We start from the raw sequence: 27,227 nt of genomic DNA, 5'->3' as shown, positions 1-27,227 counted from the left end.
ACCACCACATGACCATGTGAGAAAACAAAAATGACAATCTGATGCCATTAAGTATGCAGTACTTTCTCCATGGCATTTAGTAATTTTAACGAAGCTTCTTGTATGTTTTTGTTCACACCCAGAACTGCTCAGGACTTACTCCTGGCTGTGCTCAAGGACCTCTCCTGTTGGTGCGTGGAGGACTTGGTGCCAGGGACTCGAAATGCCAACTCGAAAAATGTTGGCCCTAGAACTACGTTTTTGGCCCCAATGAAGCTTTTCCTAGGTTTCTTACAATGTGGAATTTATGTTTTAATTCAACATGGCATTATAATATTTGAGTAACTGAATCTACTTACATGAAGTTCAAAGAAATAAAATAACTAAATACTAAAACTGCGACAAAATGTTTTGTGTTCGACATGCGAAAATAGAACCTACTGTAAAAACTAAGTTTTTATAATTGCTAATTCCCCACAACGGATTTTTAAAAAATGATTATGTAATCCTTATTAAATCTCGTATTTAACAATTATGTACAAAGATAACAGTGTGAGTTGTTCAAATTTCTTATGAAATACCAATTTAAAGATACGTGTACTCCTATACTCAGAGTAGCACTCTGCAAAACAGCAAGAAGTATAACAGACGCTTACCAGAACTGTGTGACTTAAGCAAACAATTTCAAGGTTGAAAATTAAGTAAGGCGGTAAATCTAACCTACAGCGAATGTGGACAATTTTCATTTCCCAACGGTTCATCCAATGAGCATACCTTCTGTCTCTCTTATATCCAATACCTTCTTAATTTGAGAAAGCGGCATTAAATGAATATGCTTGAGAGAAGCCGTAGGTCGGGTATTGCCATGAGGACTCCTGAAAGTGCCTATAACTTTGTGCCGTTTTCTTGCTACCTGATTATTAGGGAGAAGAGCAGTCAGTAAAATGAATTTAAAGAAATACAAAATACTTAAAAATGGCATTAATCACAAATCTATATGTTCAACTGACAACTAGTCATTGCAGAATTACTGTTAAGAAATATACAGTAATTTCTTACAGTACTGTTAGCATGTGACAAAAACTCACAGAAGTCTCTGTGTAGCAGAAACGTACATATTTACATGAAAAAGCTCAAAACTAGAAAATAGGAGTAGGGTCTGCAAAAGATCTCAAAGTACGAAATGACTTAGAAGCATTGTGAGTGTAGTAGGAAGAAAGGAAAATTCAGGAATTGTTGCTCTGGGATCTCTCTCTTAGGTTCAAAACATAATTGATTTCAGTTTAAGAACAGAATTCACAATTATCTCGGATCCTCTTCAAGGTTCTGTGGATTAAGAAGTATTACATAGAAATAGTTCAGATTCTCAGTTTATTTACAACTAAGAAAGGTTAAAGTAACTAAAGAGTACACAGAACACACGAACAAATTCTAAATTTAAGGTGTTCTATTTAGCATATATGTTAAATAGTCAAGTCTCATGAAAGGAAGAGATCAAGTAGAGAAAGCCAGCAAAATCAGTAACTTGTGATTCATGATCTATTTTTCTTCTCTGAATTCTGTAAGGTTACTTAAATTATTTTTCCTTTCCATGAAAGCCTTGCAAAAAGCACTTTTTCCCCCAAGGTTACAAGTATCAAATCAAAAACATTAACACAAATTATTTAAATTAACTTAGTCAATGAATTGTGACTTGTTACATCATGAATATGACAAAATATGATGAAAAATGTACTACCTTGTATTAGCTAATGAGAAAAGGTCAAAAGGAAAAGTGTCACAATCATATTGAAAAAACTTACATAGTATGCTATATATCACTAATTTACAATAACAGTGAAAACAGCAATCCTCAAATTTTCTACGGTAATATTTTAGTATATTCTTGATTCTCTAGGTGCGGTAAGCAAATTGAAGATTTTATTATTTTTTTTATGCTATCCAAGTGGTGCTCAGTCGGTCCCACTAGTCAATGATTTTCAGTTAACTGGGCTGACGAGTCAATAAAGGGGCATGAGAACACTGCCCTGCTCTAGCTGTGGTGCTGGGGACTTCCCAGATCACCACAGTGATGCTCGGGGCCTCTGCAATGTGCCCAGCAATGCTCAGAAGACAATGTGGTACCAGGATTGCCAGGCAACCTCCCAGCCCTGAAAAGCTGATCCTGTTAATACTGATAACAAAAATGCTAGTAGGTTAGAGGAAAAATACAAAACTAATATAAATATAGAAAGGAGACTATAACCTTAAACCAAAAGCTAGTTTCTGATCATCAACGGTCATATAGACTTTATCCATTTTTCATGCTAAAACACAGCATCTTTTTAAAAAAAGTTTTTTGGAGCAACAAAATAGTAAACCAACACCCAAGAGTGGCTGAGATTAGTACCAGGAGGTTTGCTCCATGGCTTGGAGGCCAGCCACACATGCTAGGGGAAAAGGGAGCTCTGACAGAGAAGGGAGCACCAAATAAAGGGTGTTGGGAGGATCCTTCCAGAATGGGAGAAGCATGCTGAAAGTAGACTATAGGCTGAACATGCTTGCCACTCAGCGCCTCTTTTGCAAACCACAGCACCCAAAAGGAGAGAGAGAACAAAAGGGAAGGCCCTGCCACAGGGGAGAGGTGGGGTGGGGGGTGGGGGGTAGGAGAGATGCTGGGAGCATTGGAGGTGGGGAATGGGCACTGGTGGAGGGATGAGTATTTGAGCATTGTATAACTGAAACCCAAGCACAAAAAATTACCGTCTACAACGGCACCTCATGGTGTTTCACTAATAGTAAAAGTAAAGTAAAGGCCCTCCCGTTGATAATCGATTTGCTAGAGCGGACCCAGTAACGTCTCCATTGGAGACTTTGTTGTTACTGTGTCTGGCATATCGAATACTCTCGGTAGCTTGCCGGGCTCTCCGAGAGGGGCGGAGGAATCGAACTCGGGTCAGCCATGTTGGCTGCATGCAAGGCAGACGCCCTACCCGCTGTGTACTCAGAGGGACTCAGAAATCACTCCTGGGAGTTCTCTGGTGACCTTATTATTTCAAATTTACTAAAGAATTCTCTAAAAAAAAATAAATCACATTCTCAATTTAGAAAATCATTGTGAAATCCAGGTTCAAGGTTAAAAATAGACCTACTAGGGCCAGAGAGAGAAGCAGGGGCGGCGAACGCTTGCCCCGAGAGCAGCTGCCCCAGTTCTACCCCCGCACTGCTCCCCGACGCCCCACCACGGGCGATCACTACTCAGAGTCAGAAGCAAGCCAGCGATGATCCAAATTACCCACTCCAACAGGGAAAACATTAAATTAGATGGAATCTTAAGATTGGAATCGTGGCAGCCCATCTTATAAACTCACCACTCACTCTAAAATTTGCTGCTAAAGGAAGAATCGGGGGGACAATCCATAATAAATAACCAAAGTTTGTCTCTGGCTGCTTCTCTTCTGGAAAATTCTACTTCTATTTCAAAATAAAAGGCTCATACTTATATTTCAAAATTTAGATAAATTTAGATACAAATTCTTAAAATTCTCAGTCTAAATTTAATTATTTTAAAATAAACTAAATGTTCATTTTTACTTCGATTTGAAGTCAGAAACTTATCATACATTTACCTTTTAGGTTTTCACCTAATAGTATTCTGTTAATAGCCCAAGACCAACTTTTATCAATTAAAATTCACTTAAACCTTATAGTAAACATGAGTTTATTTTACACATTATGTGTCTGAGCATGGCTTTAAACACAAATGAGCAGTGTTTTTATGCTATAGGAAGAACAATTTTACCTCCAAGCAATCATTGAAGAGAAAGAGAGTCACTTGTTCTCCTCGGTCGCAGGGGTGCTCACCTAGGGAAACTGTTTCTATTCGTTGAACTAAGCTTCGGTGGGAAGATAAAAGGTTAGCCTGTCGAGATTGAAGGTATGGATGAAAAAGATTACTTGATGGCAAGTTTTAAAAGTTGCAATTTAAATTAAGCAGTGCAAAGATGCTGTTTATATTAAAACTGAAGACTCTAGCAAAAAGAGAAAATAATAAAAATGAGAACTTACCGGGCATCCGTCTACTTCATAAACAACATCAAAAATCTGTTTCTGGGCTTCAGTTTTTCTTTTATCCTCATTAATATGCCTAAAATTAATAAGTTTATTTAGCTAAGATTTAAAATAATATAAAAACACATATACGTACATTTCATGTTCCCCAGAAAAGTCCTTTATGCTAGTGTATGATATGTTTCCTGAAAATATCCCACTACATTAAAATAAACTCCAAGAAATGATTTAGATGTTTTAATATATTCCATATTATACTCCATTTTTTTACCGTATATACTCAATATACACAACCTAAAAAGCCCTAAACTACAAATTTTATAAGCTAACGGTTATCCAGACCCTGAAGGCAATTCCTATGAGATAGTGAGCAAATAAGACAAACCCAATTACATACTGTCTGTAGAGACACACTTTAAATTCAGACAAAAACAAACTGAAAATACTCTATACCACAACAGCACATCTCTGCTTCTCAAGAATACATGGGAGCATTCTTAGAGTAGGTCACAAAATAACCTCATAAAGTTTGAAATGATCGAAAGGCCACAAATATCTATATTAACAAAGCAGAATGAATTCAAAATTAGCTCTTAAAAAGGAAACTTAGAAATTCATAAAATGTCTGAAATAGGTAGAGAAGAAATCACCAGGGAAATTAGGAAAACTTTTAGATAAACAAAAGCATCAAATATAGTATACCAAAATTTACACTCTAAAGCTACAGTAGTTTTTGAAGGGAAATTTATAGCATAAATGGGAATTTAAAAATATTCTCAAATCAGAACCACCTTTTCACTCTAATGAAATCAGTAACTGTCCATTTTAACACTCTGGAAACAAAGAGCAATCTAAATCTAAGGCAAGAAGAAAATTACAAACTATTATGACCAGAGTGAAAATTAATCAAAGAGAATAAAAGGGAAAAAATCAACAAAAGCAAAACTTGATGTTTTGATAGCTAAGATCACAACATTTCACTGTGCAACGGTTGTATCCTCTTTTTTAGAAAATACCAAGACTATTAATAAAAACTAACTTTACATAATGGCCAAACCCTTTTGGCAAAAATTGGATGAAATCTGTGACAGAAAGGAGGGTGGTGTCAGGAGATAGGGTACATGGTAGGCACCCTACCTTGATTCAACTCCCAGCACTACCTGCCCCCCGCTCCTCTCACGAATCCCTGGGGATGGCCCGGGATGACCAAAGCAGCACCCCAGATTGGACCTCCACACTGAACTGCTGGTCTCCTTCCTCCACTAAAATAAAACTCCATGATCATTATGAAGTGAAGTGTGTATAGATGGTAATCCGCTCAAGTTAGAAACAGTTTCCTACGACACTGCCACAGCCATGCTGATGGAACCCGTGCCAGGCTGTTTCACTGGGGCACCCCAGAGGGCGGTGGATAAGGATCCTCCCTACCCCTCCCTGCCCCCAAGGGACCCAGCCCTGGCAGCCACAATCCTGGACCCAGCAACCATTTAGTTCATACATCGCACCACTCATATTTTAAGAGTAGCACACCATATTAGATGGGGTTTAATTTAGCAACGTATTAGTAGTATCTTATAGATGGGCTTAATGGCCCTTAGGTGAAATATGATACTCTTCACACACCCTCCCCTAAGGTAAGTTTTTGGGGAGCACTTTCAGTGGTCTATTTATAACAAACACTACAGAATAAATTATTTCGGTTCTGCTTTGGGGCAGGGGTTGGGGTTGGGAATGGAAACATTCAAAATATGGTAGTGGGAAGGAAGGGTGACGGTGGTAGGATTGGAAATATTGTAAACTACTTTATAAAAAAGAAAATAAAATTTAAAAATACATAAGTGGTTTCCTTTTATTTTAAAAAAAATCACATATTACACTGCTGTATGAATCAAGTCATTCCTACCCCCAGGATTTAGGCTAAGAGAAATGAAACAATGTGCACATACAAAGGCCAGTTCATGAGCCTTTGCAGCATTTTTATTGATAATATCTAGAAATAGGAAACACCATGTGTCCACCAACACATGAATAGACAAACGGTGCATGTCCATGATACAGGAAACAATATAAGGAAACTAAATATTGCTAAAAGTAATTTTTTAAAAATTACAAAATACAAAATTACAGAATTACATCCAAAATAACAAATGTGGCAAGAGAGGGACTGTCCTTCACTGCTGGCAGGAATGCCAACTGATTCAGCCCTTTTGGAAAACAGTATGGACGATTTTAAAGAAATTAGAAATAGGGCTCCTATTTGACCCAGCAATATGACTCCTGGGAATATATCCCGGAGAGGCAAAAAAGTATAGTCGAAGTGACATCTGCAATTGTTTGTTCACTGCAGCACTCTTTACAACAGCCAGAATCTGGAAAAAACCTGAGTGCCCAAGAACAGATGACTGGTCAAAGAAACTTTGGTACATCTACACAATGGAGTACTATGCAGCTGTTAGAAAAGATGAAGTCATGAAATATACATACAAGTGGTACTACCTGGAAAGAGTCATGCTAAGCGAAATGAGTCAGAAAGAGGGGGACAGACATAGAAAGATTACGTTCAACTGGAGAATATATAATAACAAAATGGGAGACTAACACCCAAGAATAGCCGAGATAAATACCAGGAGGTTCACGCTATGGCTTGGAGGCCAGTCACACAAGCTACAGAAAAATGCAGCTCAGATAGAGAAGGGAGCACACCAAGTAAAGGGTGTTGGGAGGATGCTCCCAAAATGGTAGACGCATGCTGAGAGTAGACTATAGACTGGACATGATTGCCACTCAATGCCTCTTTTGCAAACCACAGCACCCAAAAGGAGAGAGAGAACAGAAGAGAGTGCCTTGCCACAGAGGCGGGGTGGGATGGGGGGGGGGGGGGGAATGGGGGTTCGGAGGGATACTGGGATCCGTGGTGGTGGAAAATGGGCACTGGTGGAGGGATGGGTACTCAATCATTGTATAACCGAAACCCAAGCACAAAAATTTGTAAGTCTACAACTGTACCTCACGGTGTTTCCCTAATAAAAATTTAAAAAAAAAAATTACAAAACAATATGCTAAGTTAAAAAAAATGGCATAAAACAATATACTATGGGGGGGGGGGATGAGAGGGATACTGGGATCATTGGTGGTGGAGAATGGGCACTGTTGGAGGGATGGGTGTTCAATCACTGTACAACTGAAACCCAAGCACAAAAATTTGTAAGTCAACAACTGTACCTCATGGTGTTTTCATTAATAAAAATTTAAAAAAATAATAATAATACACTATGTGATTTCATTTAGATAAGTGTGAGGAAATGCCAATTAGAGGGATGGGTGGGAAAGGAAGCAGCAAAGAAAAACGATTCCTAAAGGGTCAGAGCCAACTCCGGGAGGAGACGGACATAGTCCTCAGGTTGACTGTCAGGATGGCTTTATGGCAATTTCTAATTGCTAAATTAATCACATTATATTTTTTAAAAAGTGTTAAAAACATACTTAAATTATTAAAGTATATATCTATTAATGAATCAAAATGCTAATCTTCAATAACTAATGCTATTGGAATCCAATTTTAGTGGGCTTGTTTTGTTTGCTTAAATGGAAGAAACTAGCTAATTAAAGCGCTCATTTCTTTTATCTAACAAATTATGGTTTTAATAAACCATAGTAAGCATTAATAATTGTTTTCATCAACTATATATATAAGCATTCAAGAATTCAAACATGGTAAAATCCTACATTTATAAATCAGCACAGTCCAATATTAAATGGTAGATTCTTGAAAATCTACGGTGAGGGGCTGGAGAGAGAGGTCGTTTGCCTTGCATGTGGATGATCTGGGTTCGATTCCCAGCAACTCATATGGTCCCCTGAACATTGCCAGGAGTGATTCGTGAGCGCAAAGCCAGGAGTAACCCCTGTCTATCACCGAGTATGACCCAAAAGTAAAAAAAAAAAAAAAAAAGAAAAAAGAAAAAAAGAAAATCTACTGTGAGCATGGGAGTTTGGGTAGGTATCTATAAGATTATAATTTCTCAGAAAATTTGCTGAATAAAGAAATCCTTGTACATGTCTTATCAACCTGGCTTATACCTAGAGCAGCCAGTGTGACACCATAATGAGGTGACATGTCAAGGACTAGCTTATTTTTTACTTTAGATTATGAAATTATCTTTTTCTGGACCACAATGTTATATCTAAGTAATAGCATATTCTACCATCAAATAATAATGGTAGAGTAATTCTACACACTGAAAAAAATAAAACTGGGCAAGTAATATGCCCTCAGTTTCTTTGTGAAAATATGGTAATACCAAAGTCTAACTTCATTTGTTTGTTAAAAGGACTAATGGAAATAACATGATAAAATAAAATAACCATGTGGTATTCAGCAAAACTATTGCCCTAGCCCACAAAATAATAAATAAAACGCAAAAAGTCTGCCTGATAAACATGAAATAATGTCAAAACATACCGAATGCCCTGAACAAACACCATGGCCCTTTAGCACCTGCATTGCAAATCATAACACACAAAAGGAAAAGGAGAGGGAGAGAGAGAGCAAGAAGGAACGTGCCTCCCACAGAGGGGTGGAGGGGGAGGTGGAGGGGGACGGTGGCAGGGAAACAGGGGACACTGGGGGGTGGGAAATGCACACGGGTGGAGGGATGGGGCTGGATCACTGTAGGACTGGAACCCAATTATGAGCCCCTTTGTAATGCTCTATCTCACGGATAGCCAATCAAAAATAAATGTTTTTAAAAAGTAATGTGGAGTTCATGCCCAATTCAATCAGCTGAATAAGTAACAATACTCCTGCATAAAATGTGTGTGTGTATATATATATATATTTAAAAAAAATCAAGCCATTATTACCTTCGATTCATAATAATCAAAAATATTCAGAAACGTTCCTTATGAACAAATTCTTTAAATATTTATTTTAATACAATATTGTAGCACTGTAGCACTGTCCTCCTGTTGTTCATTGATTTGCTTGAGCGGGCCCAGTAAGGTATCCATTGAGAGACTTGTTACTGTGTTTGGCATATCGAATACGTCACAGGGAGCTTGCCAGGCTTTGCCACGCGGATGATACTCCCGGTAGCTTGCCGGGCTCTCCGAGACGGACGGAGGAATTGAACCTGGCTCGGCCAGCCTGGCCTCGCGCAGGGCAAACGCCCTACCGCTGTGCTATCATATTAGCTAAATAAATTATTCTATTGATATTTCTCAATTTATAACTTTTATCAATCCATAAATTAGTTATTTTAATAAAAATTTGCCATTGATATTTTTTCTCTAATTTATGACTATTCTATTGATTCCATTCCAAGTTTTACAAACAACAGATCCCAGAAATAATAAACTTACGTCATGACTTCCTTTAGTGATCCAATAGCTTTTTCGAGAGTGCTTTTGTCAGGATTTTCTTCAGCTGTATGCTTCTTAAGATCTGTATAGAGTAAAAAAAAATTTTTTTTTGCATGATTAAGAGATCTTGAGACATTTGCTAAGGTCTCCACATCAGTTTTTAACAACTTTCAGAAGATATAGTAGATTTTAGAACAGAGATGCAATCCCTTACAGTAAAGTTTAGGATCTCCTTAAGTCTTCAAATTCTCTCCACATAGAGCTGAATGAAAACTCCACATAGAGCTGAATGAAAACATGAAACTCAACTAGCTAAAAATCATTATATATGTTATATATCATATTTCCATGACACAAATCATTTGATGTTTTTAAAAGCAGATTTGGGAGGTTCATGAAAAGCGTATATTCAGCCTCTTCTTATCCAGGTTGTTTATAGTGTTTCCTATATCATGTTCTACTTAATATATTGCTCACTAGTCCCTATTTTTTTTAAAAACAAGAAAAAGGCTGAGAGCAAATTTGTTTTCAAAAATATATGAGGACTGCTTATAACGCTGAATGAAACAACAATGAATATAAGAAAAAAACTAGTAAATTATAAAGTTAAATTTGCTTATTCATATATTCCTAAAATCTCTAAACTAGAACAGCTTTAAAGAATGGAAAAATTTTATAAGCTACTAATCCTAAACTGCTTTAGACAGCCTCAAGGTTACTATTACAGTTCATGTTAATAAAAAATATTATAACAAAATAGCTCAACAATAAACAGTATTGTTAATTGCTTATATATATCTACACATATAAGTCTCCACATATATATGTGCATATATAACTGACATTTGTTTTTATACTAAGTATAAAGATATAAAAACTAACATGCTGAAAGTAGACTACAGACCAAACCTGATTGCCACCCATTGCCTCTTTTGCAAACCACAGCACCCAAAAGGAGAGAGAACAAAAGGGAATGCCCTGCCACAGAGGCAGGGTTGGGGAGGGGGGATGGGGATGGGTGGGAGGGAGGGATACTGGGATCTGTGGTGGTGGGAAATGGGCACTGGTGGAGGGATGGGTATTTGATCATTGTATAATTGAAACCCAAGCGTAAAAATCTATAAGTCTACAACTGTACCTCAGTGTGTCTCACTAATAAAAATTTTTAAAAAAAGAAAAAAAAACTAACACTGTGTGAGAAATATTCACTAGCTTAGTAAACCAAATACAAACATATACATTTGATTTTCTTGTATCACAGGCAAAATTTATTCATAAAAAATAATTTTGGAGGTCTGGCGTATGCAACTGCAGAAAAAACATCAGCCTCGTGAGGTTGTGATTCTGATCCCTGATGCTACCCGGCGTGGTAGGACCAGCAGCTTAACTGTCAGAGACACAGAAAAGAGTCAGCTCTCTGGTACAAAGCGAGGTGTCTGGAAACACTCCAGCACGCAGATAAGCACTCCAACTAAAGCTCCAACACCTGGCAAGTAGTGCCACTAAACATGTCCAACCCCCCCACCCAGCAAGCATATGCCCGAGCACCTCAGCACTGTGTGCGAGCACCCCAGTGAAATGGAACTGGCCTGGGGGAAGTTCCTGTGTAAGCAATGCAATGAAGTGTGGAACTCCAGTAAGTCCCAAGACTCACCGTGCTAGAACCGCAACCAGACACGTAAGACACGACTGTTACCGTAACAGCAGCAACAAAAGGAAAAGGGGGAATCAATGAACCCTTTGCTGAAAACTCCCTTCCAATCTCTGTAGATGAAGGAAGGAAGTAAGGATATCTATGTTTCGAGAGTTTTCCATATACTCTAGAAGAAGATTCTATGGAAAAGGTGGCAGCATAGCATAAGAACAAATATATACAACTTTAAACCTAAGAAAATATTTCATATGAGAGTTCCAACTACCTAAAAACAAAAAAAATTTTCATAAAAATATGCAAAAGTGGGGCTGAAGATAGCTTAAAGAAATGAACACAAGCACTGCATATAAAAGATCTATCTGGGTTCTATCCCTGGCATCACACAGTCTCCCAAGTACCAAAGGGCTAGGGGTAATCCCTGAGCACTGCTGGGCATGGGTCAAAATACATAAACAAACAACACAAAATACTCAAAATATTGGACAGATACCATTTAAAAGTAATACAACACTGGGTAACCTCTGAACTGGTCGGATAAGAAGTTCCACAAGGCTTTGTCGTCCACATTCTGGCTTAGCTTGATTTATCTGCAAAAAAAAAAAATGTATTGAAAATTTTTTTTCAAAAGGTATTCTGCAAAGATCAGACATCCTAAACTATTATGTTCCACCCCATAACCAGAGCCCTAAAAAAAAAAAAAGGGTAATAGAAGAGGTGGGATGATCTAACAGTAGCTAATAGAGGAGGCGAGGTGCTAGTGGTCTATTACTATAACGAAATTGTCTTTCAAGGCCTGAAATGATCGCCTGGAAAGTCAAAGGGTTTAGCATTTCTTAAACAGAGCGTTTTCTACATACTATTCAATGTCAGTTCATATTTCTTTCAAATATACATCACTGATAAGCACTGTAGTTCTGTCCTCCCGTTGTTCATCGATTTGCTCGAGCGGGCCCAGTAAAGTCTCCATCGTGAGACTTTTTGTTACTGTGTTTGGCACATCGAATACATCACAGGGAGCTTGCAGGCTTTGCCATGCGGGCAAGATACTCTCGGTAGCTTGCTGGGCTCTCCCGAGAAGGGCAAAGGAATCAAACCTCGGTTGGCTGGGTCTGCCACGTGCAAGGCGAACGCCCCACCCGCTGTGCTATCACTCGAGCCCCACTTATAAGAAAGGTTTTAAAATATTAATATTGTTCAGACTATGTAAAAAAAGGCAGTAATAAAAGATCTTTAAAGACAAAATAAAATACCACTGCCAAAATTTCAGGTGTTTGAAAACTAAGGTACGTAAAATGCAATGTAATGCAATGTCCTCCCGTTGTTCATCGATTTGCTTGAGCGGGCCCAGTAACATCTCCATTTTTGCGACTAGTTGTTACCGTGTTTGGCATATTGAATATGTCACGGGTGGCTTGCGAGGCTTTGCCATGCGGGCGAGATACTCTCAGTAGCTTGCGGGGCTCTCTGAGAGGGGCAGAGGAATAGAACCCGGCTTGGCCGGGCTGGCTGCACGCAAGGCAAACGCCCTACTGATGTGCTATCACTCCAACCCAAGGTACGTATAACTTAAAAATATTAATAATAAACATACACAACATTCTTATCTCAGCTGCCTCTTGGATTCTATTCCACAGTACATCAAATTTGGTGTTAAATATTATGACTGCCACACTAAGGTACAGCTAAAACCATCAAATAACATCAAAGTATTCATACACAAATACATAAATTTTTACTAACAATATGAATCTCTTAATAATTCTGTGATTTGTATGTGGAAGAAATATCCATTACCTTCAGAAAAGCATGAAATCTTGGTTTCTGTTTTTCACATTTAATAATTGTTTCTTTGCTCATTTCAAAGAAGTTTACAAAGGGAGGGTAAGTTTTCACCAAATCTTTTGACTAGGAAGAAATAAGAGAAAAAAATAACGCATAATTCATTATGCATGCCAAGCCTAAAAATTAAAACTTGAAGATGAAAAATCACAATCTGACATACTGGATGTAAAATTTTAAAACACATTACTTATAATAATGTAAATTAAAATATACAGGTTTAAAACAATAAGTTGCATATTTTAAATCTTCAACCACCCAGAAAAAAATAATTGAGGGCTGAAGAGAGAGCTTAATGAATTATAGCACATTCTTCACCTACAAGAGACCATGATTCAATTACTGGCACCACACGTGGTTTCCTGTGCACTGCCAAAGTATAATCAAAACACAAAAATGAAAAGAAAAAGAAAAATTAAGACTATATGGTTAAGGTTAGAAGGAGGCCCCCAAAAAACAAAATCTGTGTGAAAAATCCAAGGCTGTGAAAATTATAAATCCTATTTACAATACTTCCTTCCAATGAATTTAACTAATGTATGTAGATATCATCATCATAAAGAAGCAATTTATTAGAAGTCTTTATGTACAGCACATAGTGACATCAATTGAGAAGAGGGGGAAAAAAACAAAATTTAAAAAGAAATCATTGTGCATGGCCATTTATGAAGGGCAAATGATTTCATATATAATAATTAACATCAACAGATGATCAGTATTCCTAATGATGACTTAGGACTAATAAGAAAATGTTACTTATATAGAAAAAGGCTACTTTAGAGGATTAGAATAGAACCAATATATATTATAGGTAGAACTATGTCAAATTCTTAAAAACTCATTTATTTCATTATTTTTATGTGTAGATGGTGCCAGAATTGAACCCAAGTCTCATGCAGACAAGGGATGAACTTATACTACCGAGCCAAAGCTCTTATTAAACAGGTAACCATAGGGGCCAGAGAGATAGTACAGAGGGTAAGGGGCTTGCCTTGCATGTTGTTGACCCAAGTTCAATCACCAGTGATCCCACATAGTCCCCCAAGCACTGCCAGGAGTGATCCCTGAGTACACAGCCAGGAGTAATGGCCTCCAAACAAAACAAAACAAAAAACCAACCAAACAAAAAAAATCCCACGTAACTTCATTTCCTGCCCTTAATGAGACATTTCAATATGAAAACTTACAAATTACTTACATATTTAAGAAAAACATCACCAATGCTTTTGCTTTCATCCCAATTAATAATAAGGTCTTCAAGATCATCCTGAAAGAGAAAAAAAAGTCAAACATTTAAGACTGCGCTTGGGCTGGAGTGATAGTACAGCAGGTAGGGCGTTTGCCTTGCATGTGGTCAACCTGGGTTGGATCCCCAGCACCCCATATGGTCCCCTAAGCACCACCAGGAGTAATTATTAAGTACAGAATCAGGAGAACCCCTGAGCATGGTCAGGTGTGACCCAAAAGCAAAAAAAAAAAGATTGTGCTTAACAGTCCCTTAAAAATTTTTAATATTATAAAAACAGCCATTTGAAATAAATATTTAAGTGTCTTTATTTAATGTGCTAAATAATAACACATTTTCTCTTTGGTAACAAACTTAACTTTTGACTCTCGTTAAAAAGAATTTAAGAAGTAGGGTCCTGAGATAGAGCTTGCTTTGCACATTGCCAATCAGGGTTTAATTCCCAGCACCCCATGTGGTCCCCCAAACCTCACCATGAGTGATCCCTGAGCAAAGAATGAGGAGTAAGCCCTGAACACTGCCAGGTATGGCCCCCAAACAAAAACTAATTAAAAAAATACGAAATTACAAGTAGTATCATTACCAAGTCAATAAGATTAAGCCTAACTCTCCAATAAGATGTGATAAGTTATTTTGTCCTCTTTTACCACTAAGAAAACTTTCAATCCTGCTACTGATGCATTTTATGCAACATCAGAAACTGTTGTAACCTATCACTTGAGGGTCATCGATAAACTTTAAAGGGTAAAATGGTAAATATCGTCAGGCTTATAGGCCATTTGATCTCTGTCACAAACACTGAACTCTTACAGAGGAAGCAGCAGCAGTCGTAACAACTAAGTGTGCCTCTTTACCAAAATAAACAAAATATTACCAAAATCTAAAACTGGTTGGATCTGGTTCACGGATAACAGCTTCCAAATCCCCGGTCTACGTAATGCATCTATTGTCATCCTAAAATGTTACATATATGTCACATGAACAGAGATGTTCAAATCTATTATTAGGTATATGGAAATCAAAATCACAATTAAATCACCTCATCACTGTCAGAATAGCTAGTGCTGAAAAAGCATCAAGTAATGGCAAGAACAAAGAGAAGAGAAAAATCACATAGTCTGCCTGGTAGCAATGTAAATCTGATGTAAACAATATAGATAAGAATATGGTAACTTCTCAAAAAGAACAACTTATGGCCAGCTATCCCACTGATGGGTATTTACTGGAAGGGTCAAAAACAATATTCATCAAATAAAATTCCAAGTGAATTAAAGAAGAAACTAATCAATAAGTTCTTATACTGGAGGTTGTCAAAACAGCATTAACGTAACTCCCCAGATACATTTTTCAGTGGGATTTCTAACATTGAAACTATTGTCATTATAACATTTAAACATATTTGACTTTCTAATCCTCTCACAAGTAGTCAACAGTTTTCTAGAGGCTACATGGCATATCAAAATATAATTGACTGAATTCAGAAGCAGACATGAGAAATGGTCTTCTATTTAGCCAGAGAAAAAATTGTAAATGATATGATTCTTCACATTGTTTTAGAAATTTTTTCATAAGTGTTTGATTACCATATAGCACACTATTATTATATCAAATGACAGTATTTACAATGCGTAAATTTAGGACAGAAAATCCAAGCAGTACTCAAAAGTCCCAGGAGCTGGTCCTGGTGAGTCTCAGTCAACCTCGCTGGGATTGTCCGGGTCACTTGAGCAGTGCCGGGGGCATTTCCTAGGCCATTAATGTCCAGAACTGAGCAATGCTTAAGGACCCAGGTGCCAGGGAACAAACCTTGGTCAGTCACATGCAAGGGATGATGCTAACCCCTGATATGATCTCTCTGGTCCCAGCAGTTATATATTTTTAAGCATATATTCACATATAAAAGATCAATTCTCACGCTGTGCATGATCTGTAAGGCAATATTTGGCAGAGGGCGATGTGGTCAGGATTTGTATGTGAGACAGGGACCGTGACTGGGGTGCGATCTTTCTTTATGTATCTATACCCTTAGATCTGCTGCCCTTTTGTCCCGATTGTTGGTCTTACTGAGTTGTAAGAAAGAGTACTTTCTCTGTGAATTCTAGATAACTTGGAAGCGTTTTCTATAAATTCTAGATGAAAGAATCCATTAATGTGTTTTACAAATATTTTTTATCTTTTCACCCTCCTTGCCATTTTTGGGGGCTGGAGCGAGAGCACAGCGAGTAGGGCATTTGCCTTGCTTTTCTTATTTTTATTTTTTTTTTCTTTTTGAAGAAACCACTGGCCCTGGGCTTTTGTTCTTAGGGCAACTTGATTACTACTTTGACTTCTGTGCTTGTTCAAATTTTCTGTTTTCTTCCTGTTTGGAATATTGTGAGTAAAAGATGTTTCATTCTTGGTTTTCAATTTTCATTTGGATATACTTTTCATTTAAATATTCATATTAATCTCTTATTCTTTGTATTTATGTAAAGAATCATAGCTATTTTTCATTTCTATTTTTTATTTTTATGTATTTATTTATTTGCTTTTTGGGTCACACCTGACGATGCACATGGGTTACTCCTGGCTCTGCACTCAGGTGTTACTCCTGGCGATGCTCAGGGGACCATATGGGATGCTGGGAATCGAACCCAGGTCAGCTGCGTGCAAGGCAAACGCCCTACCCGCTGTGCTATCTCTCCAGCCCCGCATTTCTATTTTTTAATAAGGGTTCATTCTCTCTTTTTTTGTATGACCATAGTCAATTTTATTGATTCATAAACTGCTCTTGCTTTCACTGATCTGTTATATCATCTTTTATTTTCTATTCTGAAAAATGAGCACAGCAACGATTCCTAACTCTTAAAGGATTAAATTAGCTCATTCATGTACAGTACCGAAAAGAACGCCTAAGAAGTAGTAGTACTCAATAAGGTCTTGTTAACTATGATGTATCCATGTGTTTCAAATAAAGTAGGAAGATATTTGGAAAACTGTGACACAGGACCAAAAAAACATCTCCTTGAGGGGCAGGCCAGGCCTGGGAGAAGTTAAGGAGTCCCTAGAGCGACACCTGGGTGAGCTGGGGTGAGGGTGGGGCCACGCAGAGAGAGGGACAAAACTCGGGTCTTGAACATGTTTTTAAAGTGTACACAACTCCTACGCAATAACGGTATGTATCAACACAAGAACACTGCTATCAGGAAGTAAAATAACCTCTTAAGTACTGGAAAAGAGAGTCCACTCTTTTGTGGTAGACCTTTAACTCCTAATGCTTGTTGATTAAATAAAGATTTCTCAATTAATCAACTGTTAGCAAAGGAACTAAGTAATACAGGAACCAAGGCTCAGGGAGATTAAGAAATTTGCCTCAAATCAGAGCTGCCAGACCAAGATTCAAACTCAAGTTTGTCAGACTCCAGATTCCATTGAAACTGTGCCACAATTCCTCATTAGAAGTGGGGAGTGGGGCTTGAAGAGCCAGTCCAGGTGTTCTCCCTTCAACATGCATCTCGCTTGCTTGTCTCTCTACTTGCTTTTTCCAGAGTTGGAAAAAGCCTGTATTCTCTATTGAACACACTGTTTCCTTTCTTTCTCTCCTCTCACATCTTTCTGCACTGCACTGCACTGCCCTCCCATTGCTCATCAATTTGCTCGAGCGGGCCCAGTAACGTCTCCGTCGTGAGACTTGTTGTTACTGTGTTTGGCATACTGAGTATGTCTCAGGTAGCTTGCCAGGCTTTGCTGTGCAGGCGAGATACTTTCGGTAGTTTGCCGGGCTCTCCGAGAGGAGCGGAAGAATCGAACTCAGATCAGCTGCACCAGCCGCGTGCAAGGCAAACGCCCTACCAGCTGTGCTATCGCTCCACATCTTTCTAAATTGGGGAAAAAAGGGGGGGGGGGGGTGGCGAGAGAAAGCAAAGAAATGGGAAATGAGGTGTACAGCAGGCCTCCAAGAGCATTATTTATAGTGCTACCATTTTAAAAATATTTTTGTTGGAAAAAAAATCTTTACCCCAGTTTAAAGTCGGTCACTGTATTCTGTTGGCTGAATAAACATTGATGACCTTTAAAAAATATAATTCATACAGAGAAAGAGAAACATGATATAATTCACAATATAATACCACTTATGGTAAAATAAAAAAAGCAAATGGATGAACAAAATAAACTCAGACTACAAAAACAAAACAGTGGTAGGACCTGAGGAGACATAACAGCGGGAGGGCTGTACTATCCCGGGCATCTGGGCTCCCCTAGACCATCAGGAGTGATTCCTGAGTGCAGAGCCAGGAACAATCCCCAGCACTGCCGTGTGACCCCTCTGCCCCCACGCCCCCCCACCTAAAAACCAAACCAAACAAACAAATCCAAAACAGTGGCAGTTACAAAAGGGGAGAACAGAGCGTAACTTGGGTTAAATTGATGGAATTATAAGGTGACAGATGGAAACCAGACTTTTGATAAAAAAAATATAATTTAGCCTCTCTGGGCACGCGCAGCTAGAAACAGCCCCTAGACAGCCGGTTTTCAACCCCTGATCCGCGTGGGACGGGCACAGAGGCCCAGCTCTGGGCAACAAAGCTGAACGGCTCCAATTCCAACAGGTACAGCCCGCCCCCAAGAGCCTGGGTTCCTCTCTGGGCACGCGCAGCAAGAAACAGCCCCTAGACAGCCGGTTTTCAACCCCTGATCCGCGTGGGACGGGCACAGAGGCCCAGCTCTGGGCAACAAAGCTGAACGGCTCCAATTCCAACAGGTACAGCCCGCCCCCAAGGGCCTGGGTTCCTCTCTGGGCACGCGCAGCTAGAAACAGCCCCTAGACAGCCGGTTTTCAACCCCTGATCCGCGTGGGACGGGCACAGAGGCCCAGCTCTGGGCAACAAAGCTGAACGGCTCCAATTCCAACAGGTACAGCCCGCCCCCAAGGTCCTGGGTTCCTCTCTGGGCACGCACAGCTAGAAACAGCCCCTAGACAGCCGGTTTTCAACCCCTGATCCGCGTGGGACGGGCACAGAGGCCCAGCTCTGGGCAACAAAGCTGAACGGCTCCAATTCCAACAGGTACAGCCCGCCCCCAAGAGCCTGGGTTCCTCTCTGGGCACGCGCAGCTAGAAACAGCCCCTAGACAGCCGGTTTTCATCCCCTGATCCGCGTGGGACGGGCACAGAGGCCCAGCTCTGGGCAACAAAGCTGAACGGCTCCAATTCCAAACAGGAGACATTCCCAACTCCTCGCCCAGTGCCAGGGACTCTTTCCGGAGCCGCGGCCGCGTTAGCGGCCGCGAAATATTTTCCCACTACATATGCCATAGGAACCATAAGCTAACTTCTTAGATGGAAACTTCTCTATTTTAGCTCAGCCACTAGAAACACAGTTGCCAATAACTCATAAGCCTATCTTAACTCACACTGCATATCAAGCAGAATAGTAACACTGAACGTGAAGGACTAAACCACACCTCTCACAATGGTAAAGCAACGCAAAAGCCCACCAAACATTCACATTGAAGAGTCTAGCCCAGATGACACCAACAGTACTGTAGTGTTAGACAACCTCTCTGACAAGGAATTCAGAAGGGAGCTACTTAGGATGCTTAGGGAATTAAAAGAAACAATGGAAAGCAATGCCAATAGAAGACAAGAGGATCTGAAGGCAGAAATGAGGAAAATGCAATCAGAAATGTCAGACCTGAAAAATCTCGTAGGCGAATTGAAAAGCTCAGTGGAAGGCCTCAGCAGCAGAGTAACAGCGGCTGAGAACAGAATCAGTGAGCTCGAAGATGAAGTTCAGAGACTCTCCAGAAAAGAGCAGAAAATGGAAAAGAGACTCACAATTCGGGAACAGATGGCAAGAGAAGATCGTGATGAAGCCAAGAGGGGTAACATAAGAATTATTGGAGTCCCAGAGGGACAGGAAGAAAACCTCGATGAAGAAGAAACTGTCAAAGACATCATTGCTACAACATTTCCAGAGCTGAAGAAAACTTGTGACCACATTCAGGAGGCCCGAAGGGTACCAGCTAGAAGAAATCCGAATAAAAATACCCCAAGACACATTCTGATCAAAATGACCAAAACCTTAGACAGAGACAAAATTCTGAAAGCAGCAAGATCGAAGAAAGAAATCTCTTACAAAGGAGCATCCTTAAAATTCACAGCTGATTTTTCTGATGAAACCCTCATGGCCCGAAAACAGTGGTGGGACATAGTGAAAAAACTCAATGAAATAAATGCCTCTCCAAAAATACTTTACCCAGCGAGACTCTCATTCATAATAGAAGGAACAACACACAGTTTCACAGACAAACAACAGCTCAGGAACTTCATAGACTCAAAACCATGGTTACAAGAACAACTAAATGGGCTACTTTAAGGCAAGAAAGCCCCCTCAAATACACCAAATTTTAACAGAACAATGGGACAAAATCCCATAACAATAATCTCTCTCAATGTCAATGGGCTAAATGCACCAATTAAAAGACATAGAGTGGCAGGATGGATTAGAAAATTGAACCCAACATTCTGCTGCCTGCAAGAAACGCATCTCAATAGTCAAAGCAAACACAGACTCAGAGTCAAAGGCTGGAAAACAATTCTACAGGCAAACAGCTCCCATAAAAAAGCTGGGGTAGCCATCCTTATATCAGACCACATCGATTTCAGAGTGAGGAAGGTCATAAGAGACAGTGAAGGCCATTTCTTAGTGATCAAAGGATCTGTACAACAGGAAGAACTTACAATAATAAATGTATATGCACCTAATGAGAGACCAGCAAAGTACTTAAAACAACTACTCATAGATTTGGAAAAAGACATCAATAGCAACACAATACTAGTGGGAGACTTCAACACCTCTTTGTCACCTCTAGATAGATCAATCAGACTCAAACTTAGCAAGGACATACTTAATCTGAGGGAAACAATGGAATGCTCATCTAATCTTTGATAAAGGTGCAAGTAATGTGAAGTGGAGTAAGGAAAGCCTCTTTAACAAATTGTGCTGGCATCACTGGACGGCTACATGCAAAAAAATGGGCTCAGAACTCTGCCTAACACCATGTACAAAAATAAGATCAAAATGGATTAAAGACCTCAACATCAGACCAGACACCATAAGGTACATTGAAGACAAAGTTGGCAAAACCCTCCATGACATTGAGGCTAATGGTACTTTCAAAGATGCCACGCCACTGGCCGAGCAAGTAAAAACAGAGATAGATAAATGGGACTATCTTAAACTAAGAAGCTTCTGCACCTCCAAAGAAACAGTGACCAAAATACAAAGACAGTCTACAGAATGGGAAAGGATATTCGCCGAATACACATCTGACAAGGGGTTGATATCCAGGATATACAAAATACTGGTTAAACTCCACAAGAAGAAAACATCCAACCCCATCCAAAAATGGGGCAATGAAATGAACAGAAACTTTCTCAAAGAAGAAATCCGAATGGCAAAAAAGCACATGAGAAAATGCTCTACATCATTAATCATCAGGGAGATGCAGATCAAAACCACAATGAGATACCATCTCACACCTCAGAGACTGGCCCACATTCAAAAGAACAAAAGCAACCGATGCTGGCGTGGATGTGGCGAGAAAGGGACACTCCTTCACTGTTGGTGGGAATGTCCATTGGTTCAGCCCTTCTGGAAAACAGTATGGACGATTCTCAAAAAATTAGAAATTGAGCTCCCATTTGAGCCAGCAATACCACTCCTAGGAATATATCCCAGAGAGGCAAAAATGTATAGTCGAAGTGACATCTGCACTTGTTTGTTCATTGCAGCACTCTTTACAATAGCCAGAAACTGGAAGAAACCTGAATGCCCAAGAACAGATGACTGGTTAAAGAAACTTTGGTACATCTACACAATGGAGTACTATGTAGCTCTTAGAAAAGATGAAGTCATGAAATTTACATACAAGTGGTACAATATGGAAAGTATCATGCTAAGCGAAATGTGTCAGAAAGAGAGTGATAGACATAGAAGGATTGCATTCATCTGGGGGATATAAAGTAACAAAGTATGAGATTAATACCCAAGAATAGCTGAGATCAGCACCAGGAGGATTACTCCATAACGTAGAGGCCAGCCGGGTATCCTAGAGGAAAGGGCAGTTCAGATAGAGAAGGGAGCACCAAATAAAGGATGTTTGGAGGATCCTCCCAGGAGGGGAGATGCATGTCGAAAGTAGACTATGGACTGAACATGTTTGCCACTCAATGCCTCTTTTGCAGACCACAACACCCAAAAGGAGAGAGAGAACACAGGGGATTGCCCTGCCACAGAGACAGGGGGGAGGGGGGGATGGGGGTAGGAGGGATATTATCCATGGTGGTGGAAAATGGGCACTGGTGGAGGGATGGTTATCTGATCATTGTATAATTGAATCCAAAGCACAAAAAATTGTAAATCTACAACTTTAAAAAAAATAAAATAAAGGGGGAAAAAAAAAAAAAAAAAAAAAAATATAATTTAGTAATGAAAGATGAATTCACACACTAGAAATGTTATAAACTGATGAAAAAAACATAAAAAATTTTAAAATTTCACAACAACTTTTATGCCAGATACAGTAACAACAAAGTCTCCAATGGAGACGTTACTGGGCCCGCTCGAGCAAATCAATGATCAACGGGAGGGCCTTTACCTTTACCTTTTACAACAACTTTTAAGTCAGGTATCACTACACCCATTTTAGAGAAAATTTAAAATAGTCACCAACTTTTCAAACTGGTTTTATTTCACTATACATATATACATATATATGTATGTATATGGGCTGGAGCTACAGCACAGTGGGTAGGGCACTTGCCTTGCACATGGCCAACAGGGCCAACCCAGGTTCGATTCCTCTGCACCTCTCCGAGAGCCCAGCAAACTACCGAGAGTATCTCGCCCACATGGCAAAGCCTCTGGCAAGCTCCCCATGACATATTCGAGATGCCAAACACAGTAACAAGTGTCACAATGGAGACGTTACTGGACCCGCTCAAGCAAATCGATGAACAACTATTGATGACAGTGACAGTGATATATGTGTACATATATACGTATATATTTTTTTTAAACCACTATATAGTGCTATAAAAAGAAGCACCAGGGGTCTGGAGCAATAGTACAGCAAGTAGGCTGTTTGCTACCTACAAGTAGGTTCGATCCCCGGCATCCCATATGGTTCCCCAAGCACTGCCGGGAGTAATTCCTGAGTGCAAAGCCAGGAGTAACCCCTGAGCATCGCTGGGTGTGACACAAAAAGAAAAAAAAAAGAAAAGACATCAATGCTTCAAGAACACCATATTAAATCGTATAAATTTAAACCACACCATTTACATACTAAAATAATGTATCTAATGAATGATAATCATTATGTCACTGTCATCCCGCTGTTCATAGATTTACTCAAATGGGTTCCAGTGACGTCTCCATTCATTCCAGCCCTGAGATTTTAGCAGCCTCTCCTTACTCGTCTTTCCCAACTCTGCTGTATTGGAGGCTCTTTCAGGGTCAGGGGAACGAGACCCCTGACTGTTTTTGGCATATCAAATGCATATGCCATTGCATAACCATGAGATTGCTCAAGAACGCTATTTCCATGTCTGAGTTATTAAATCTACAAGGATTATCATTATTGTTATCGATATCATATCAATAATCCTCATAAATTTAATAACTCAGATATGGAAATAGTATTCTTGAGCAATTTCACGGTTATGCAAAGACCAAGGGCAACTACCAATCCTAGATGCTACGGGTTTCAGCACACTTCAACTCTATTTATGTACCACCATCAATATGTTGTGTGGATATTTCAAAGGTATATTCTTATGGTGGCTAAAGACTGTGTAATAGGAGATATTATCCAACCATAAAAAAAGAAAGAAATTATGCATACTGAAGTAAGTCAGATAAAGATAAATACTACATAGCACTATACAATCTTACCTAGAATTAGAGTCTAATACAAAGAGACTGCTAGTTGCCAGAAACGAGAGCAGAATTGAAGGTGGGTCAAACAGAAGGTAAAACAGTCACAAACTTTCACTTATACAGCACACACGTCAACTGGGATGAAAAGTACAGCATGGTGACTGCCGCTGATTAAAGTGTATCTGACAGCTGCTAAGAGACTAGATCTTACGTTCTCACTAAAAGGAAAAAGGTCTCATTGTATAGTGATTAGTTAACTTCATGACCATTAGCTAAACTTGTGGAAAATTTTAATTGTGTGGTGATAGGTGGTAAGGAAACTTACGGTGGAAATCATCTTGGAATCTATACATATGTCAAAACGTCACTTTACATAGTTCAATATGTAAGTTATCTGCTCTTTCTTAAGAAGCAAGATAGTATTAGGGTTTAAGAAGAAAGACAAGGGAAGGCAGTTTCAAATCCAGGATCTCGCTGCTATTAATGACCGACCTGGAAACGTGGATCTCTGTGCCAGTTTCACTTCTGTAAAAGATGTGGACGATAGACTAACGAGTAAACCTCAGAAGAGCTGCAAAAATTCATGAGTGCACTAGTCTACCAGGTTAAAACTCTAGGGTATCCTCAGGAGGCGGCAGGAGGACCGAGTCCCTGCCCTGCTAAAGCTCTAGCAGCCACACCCACAACCGACAGCCACCTCCAGGCCAAGGAAACAACTCCACTGCTTCCCCACTGATCTGCAAAGATACCAGACTGACAAAAATCCCAGGGACACTGGCATTCAGGCTCAAAGTTTGGGGGTCATCTTGGAGTGGGGGCAGGCACCATGGAACTCACGGCTCAGTTCTACAAAACCTGGAATTTCTGAAGCGTGGAGTCACATTTGCAGCTGTGCAACTCCTCTAAATTCCACAATACTGACATTCCAGTAAAAGCATGACAAATTACTTGGGGAAACTAACATAGAAGCCAACTGAGTTCAATAAACATGAATACAAATGACTCAACTAACTATGAGCAGCTTAATAAATCCTCAGACAAGGGCTGAATGACCCCTGGCGAGATAGGACAATTTTCACAAATTTTCTTTCACCTAAGTATGTTCTTATATTCTACTAGCCATAAAAAATATGTAAGAATCCAAAAAAAAATTACTATAAACCTAACACAAAAATTTACCTTTATGGTGTTAAAACCAGTGTATTGTAAGTGACAAGTAGAGTGACAAATATTTGAACAATTTCTGCCAGAGTAATTCTTACTACTGTACTTGAAAACCCTGGGAAATGGAAGGAGAAATGAAGTTTGTCTAGAATGACAAAAAAAAAACTTACCTTTATCTTAGTGTGCACATCAAAGATATCTGGGATACTACCAAAAATAGTCTTTATTTCCTCCGGTGCAAGGATAGGTCCACCACGTTGTCCTTCTTCTTCCAAAGGTATCTGAAATAACTACAAGGGTCAAAAAAGACTAGTTTGAGTAGACTGCAGAAAAATAAAACAATAAAGCTAAAATACGCAGTGATAAAGGAGAGGTGAGAAACCAATAGAAAATAAAAACTTATTTTATTTATTTGTTTTGTTTTTGTTTTTTGGGGGTCACACCTGGCATTGCACAGGAGTTACTCCTGGCTCATGCACTCAGGAATCACTCCTGGTGGAGCTCGGGGGACCATATGGGATGCTGGGAATCAAACCCGGGTTGGCCACATGCAAAGCAAATGCCCTACCCACTGTGCTATTGCTCCAGCCCCTAAAAACTCCTTTTAAATGCTTCTTTCTAATTAGAGTGAGATTTTTCTTTTAACATTGTTTATTTTATTCTACTTGTGCTTTTATATATGTGCATATAAATATATATTTGTAATAAAATACTTATTCTACAGTTCTAAAACCATTAAACTAATTAGAATGATATAAGAATAATTTCTATTTTTAGCAGAAATCCAAAACCAACATTTAATTCTTGAACCCAGCTGTAGAAAGCAAATCACTTCACAATGCTTTTTCAGCATGTCTGATTGGAGGGGGGGGGGAGGTAAACTCTAAATAATAGTGGTGAATCTTTTATTGAAACAATGAATCTAATCAAAGCAGATAGAGTGTTAACTAGAATTCATCTGCCCCACAGGGACTGGGAGGGGTGGGGGGTGGGGTTTTATTGGGGTTCTTCATGGTAAAAAAATAAGTTTTGGTAAAGGGAAATGTGTTTGATATTTGCATGACTGAGACCTAAACCTGAAAGCTTTGTAACCTTTCCCACGGTGATTCAATAAATAAATAAATAAATAAATAAAAGAATAATTTCTATTTTTTAAGTTACTAAAGAAGAAAGCAATTAGTTATTTCCAAGCACACACTTAATACAAGTGACTAAATATTTTGAAATGTTAGTGACGAAAACCGGTTTATTTAAGACTAGATTTGAAGCTAAAAGAGACCTACTTAATATCCAAGTTGTTTATATCAATCTCAAAAAAAGGGGGGAAATCTCCTAGAACTATTGGGTTTAGCCAAGAGGACGTAGAGCACCCACCTACACGGACACACTAAATAAATCACCTAATAAGTTACAGGTGGAAACTAATACTAGAAAGCAGTAGTTATAATTTTAAAAAATTAATATATTTGTTTGGGGCAACAGCTTAAACAGCTAAAGCATATGACTTACATGCAGAGGCCCCGAACTCACTCAATCCTAGAATCCCATGGTGCCCCCAAACTCCAGCAGGTCTAGCACTGGTGGCCCACGGCTCTCCTAGGCCCCAGATCATGACATTGCCAGGTAATTGAGCCTCCAGGTCTCGAGAGCCAAGTCGAGAATCACTGGTGAAGTGGCCCCTGGCTTCCCCTACACGTTGCTTAGGAGCCAAACACTGAAACCCCAGATCTACAATTTCCAGGCCAAGCATCACGTATCACACTAATTAGTGAAGTGGTACGGGTTTCCTCCGAAGCATTACTGGGAAGGCAAAAACAAATTTTTTTAATTAACTAAAAGGCACGCACATGATGTTGAAATCTATAGAACATTCATGTGAGAACCGAAGGAACTAAAGATCTAAATAAAAACATAGATTACAGACCTAGCACTGAAGTCAATAACCCCCAAATCAATTTTTCAGCTTAACTATTGTTGACCAGAATTATAGGACTTTTAATGGACAAGAAAAAGA

The 27,227-nt window shown here is 39.2% G+C and overlaps 1 protein-coding gene across 1 annotated transcript in view; it reads right to left on the bottom strand.

The window, feature by feature from the left end:
* ECT2 (epithelial cell transforming 2) overlaps window positions 1-27,227 on the bottom strand; it is a 54,641-nt gene that overhangs the window by 8,698 nt on the left and 18,716 nt on the right. The window contains 8 exon segments of the mRNA XM_056110647.1: window positions 754-892; window positions 3,761-3,880; window positions 4,027-4,105; window positions 9,391-9,472; window positions 11,535-11,631; window positions 12,839-12,949; window positions 14,082-14,150; window positions 25,384-25,503. Coding sequence (XP_055966622.1) covers window positions 754-892; window positions 3,761-3,880; window positions 4,027-4,105; window positions 9,391-9,472; window positions 11,535-11,631; window positions 12,839-12,949; window positions 14,082-14,150; window positions 25,384-25,503 — 817 coding nt within the window.

This window comes from Sorex fumeus, unplaced genomic scaffold, assembly GCF_029834395.1.
Source record: "Sorex fumeus unplaced genomic scaffold, SorFum_2.1 ptg000010l, whole genome shotgun sequence".
Classification (NCBI taxonomy): Eukaryota; Metazoa; Chordata; class Mammalia; order Eulipotyphla; family Soricidae; genus Sorex; species Sorex fumeus.
Note: the sequence above shows the minus strand (reverse complement) of the source record. Positions and strands in the feature narration are given on the sequence as shown.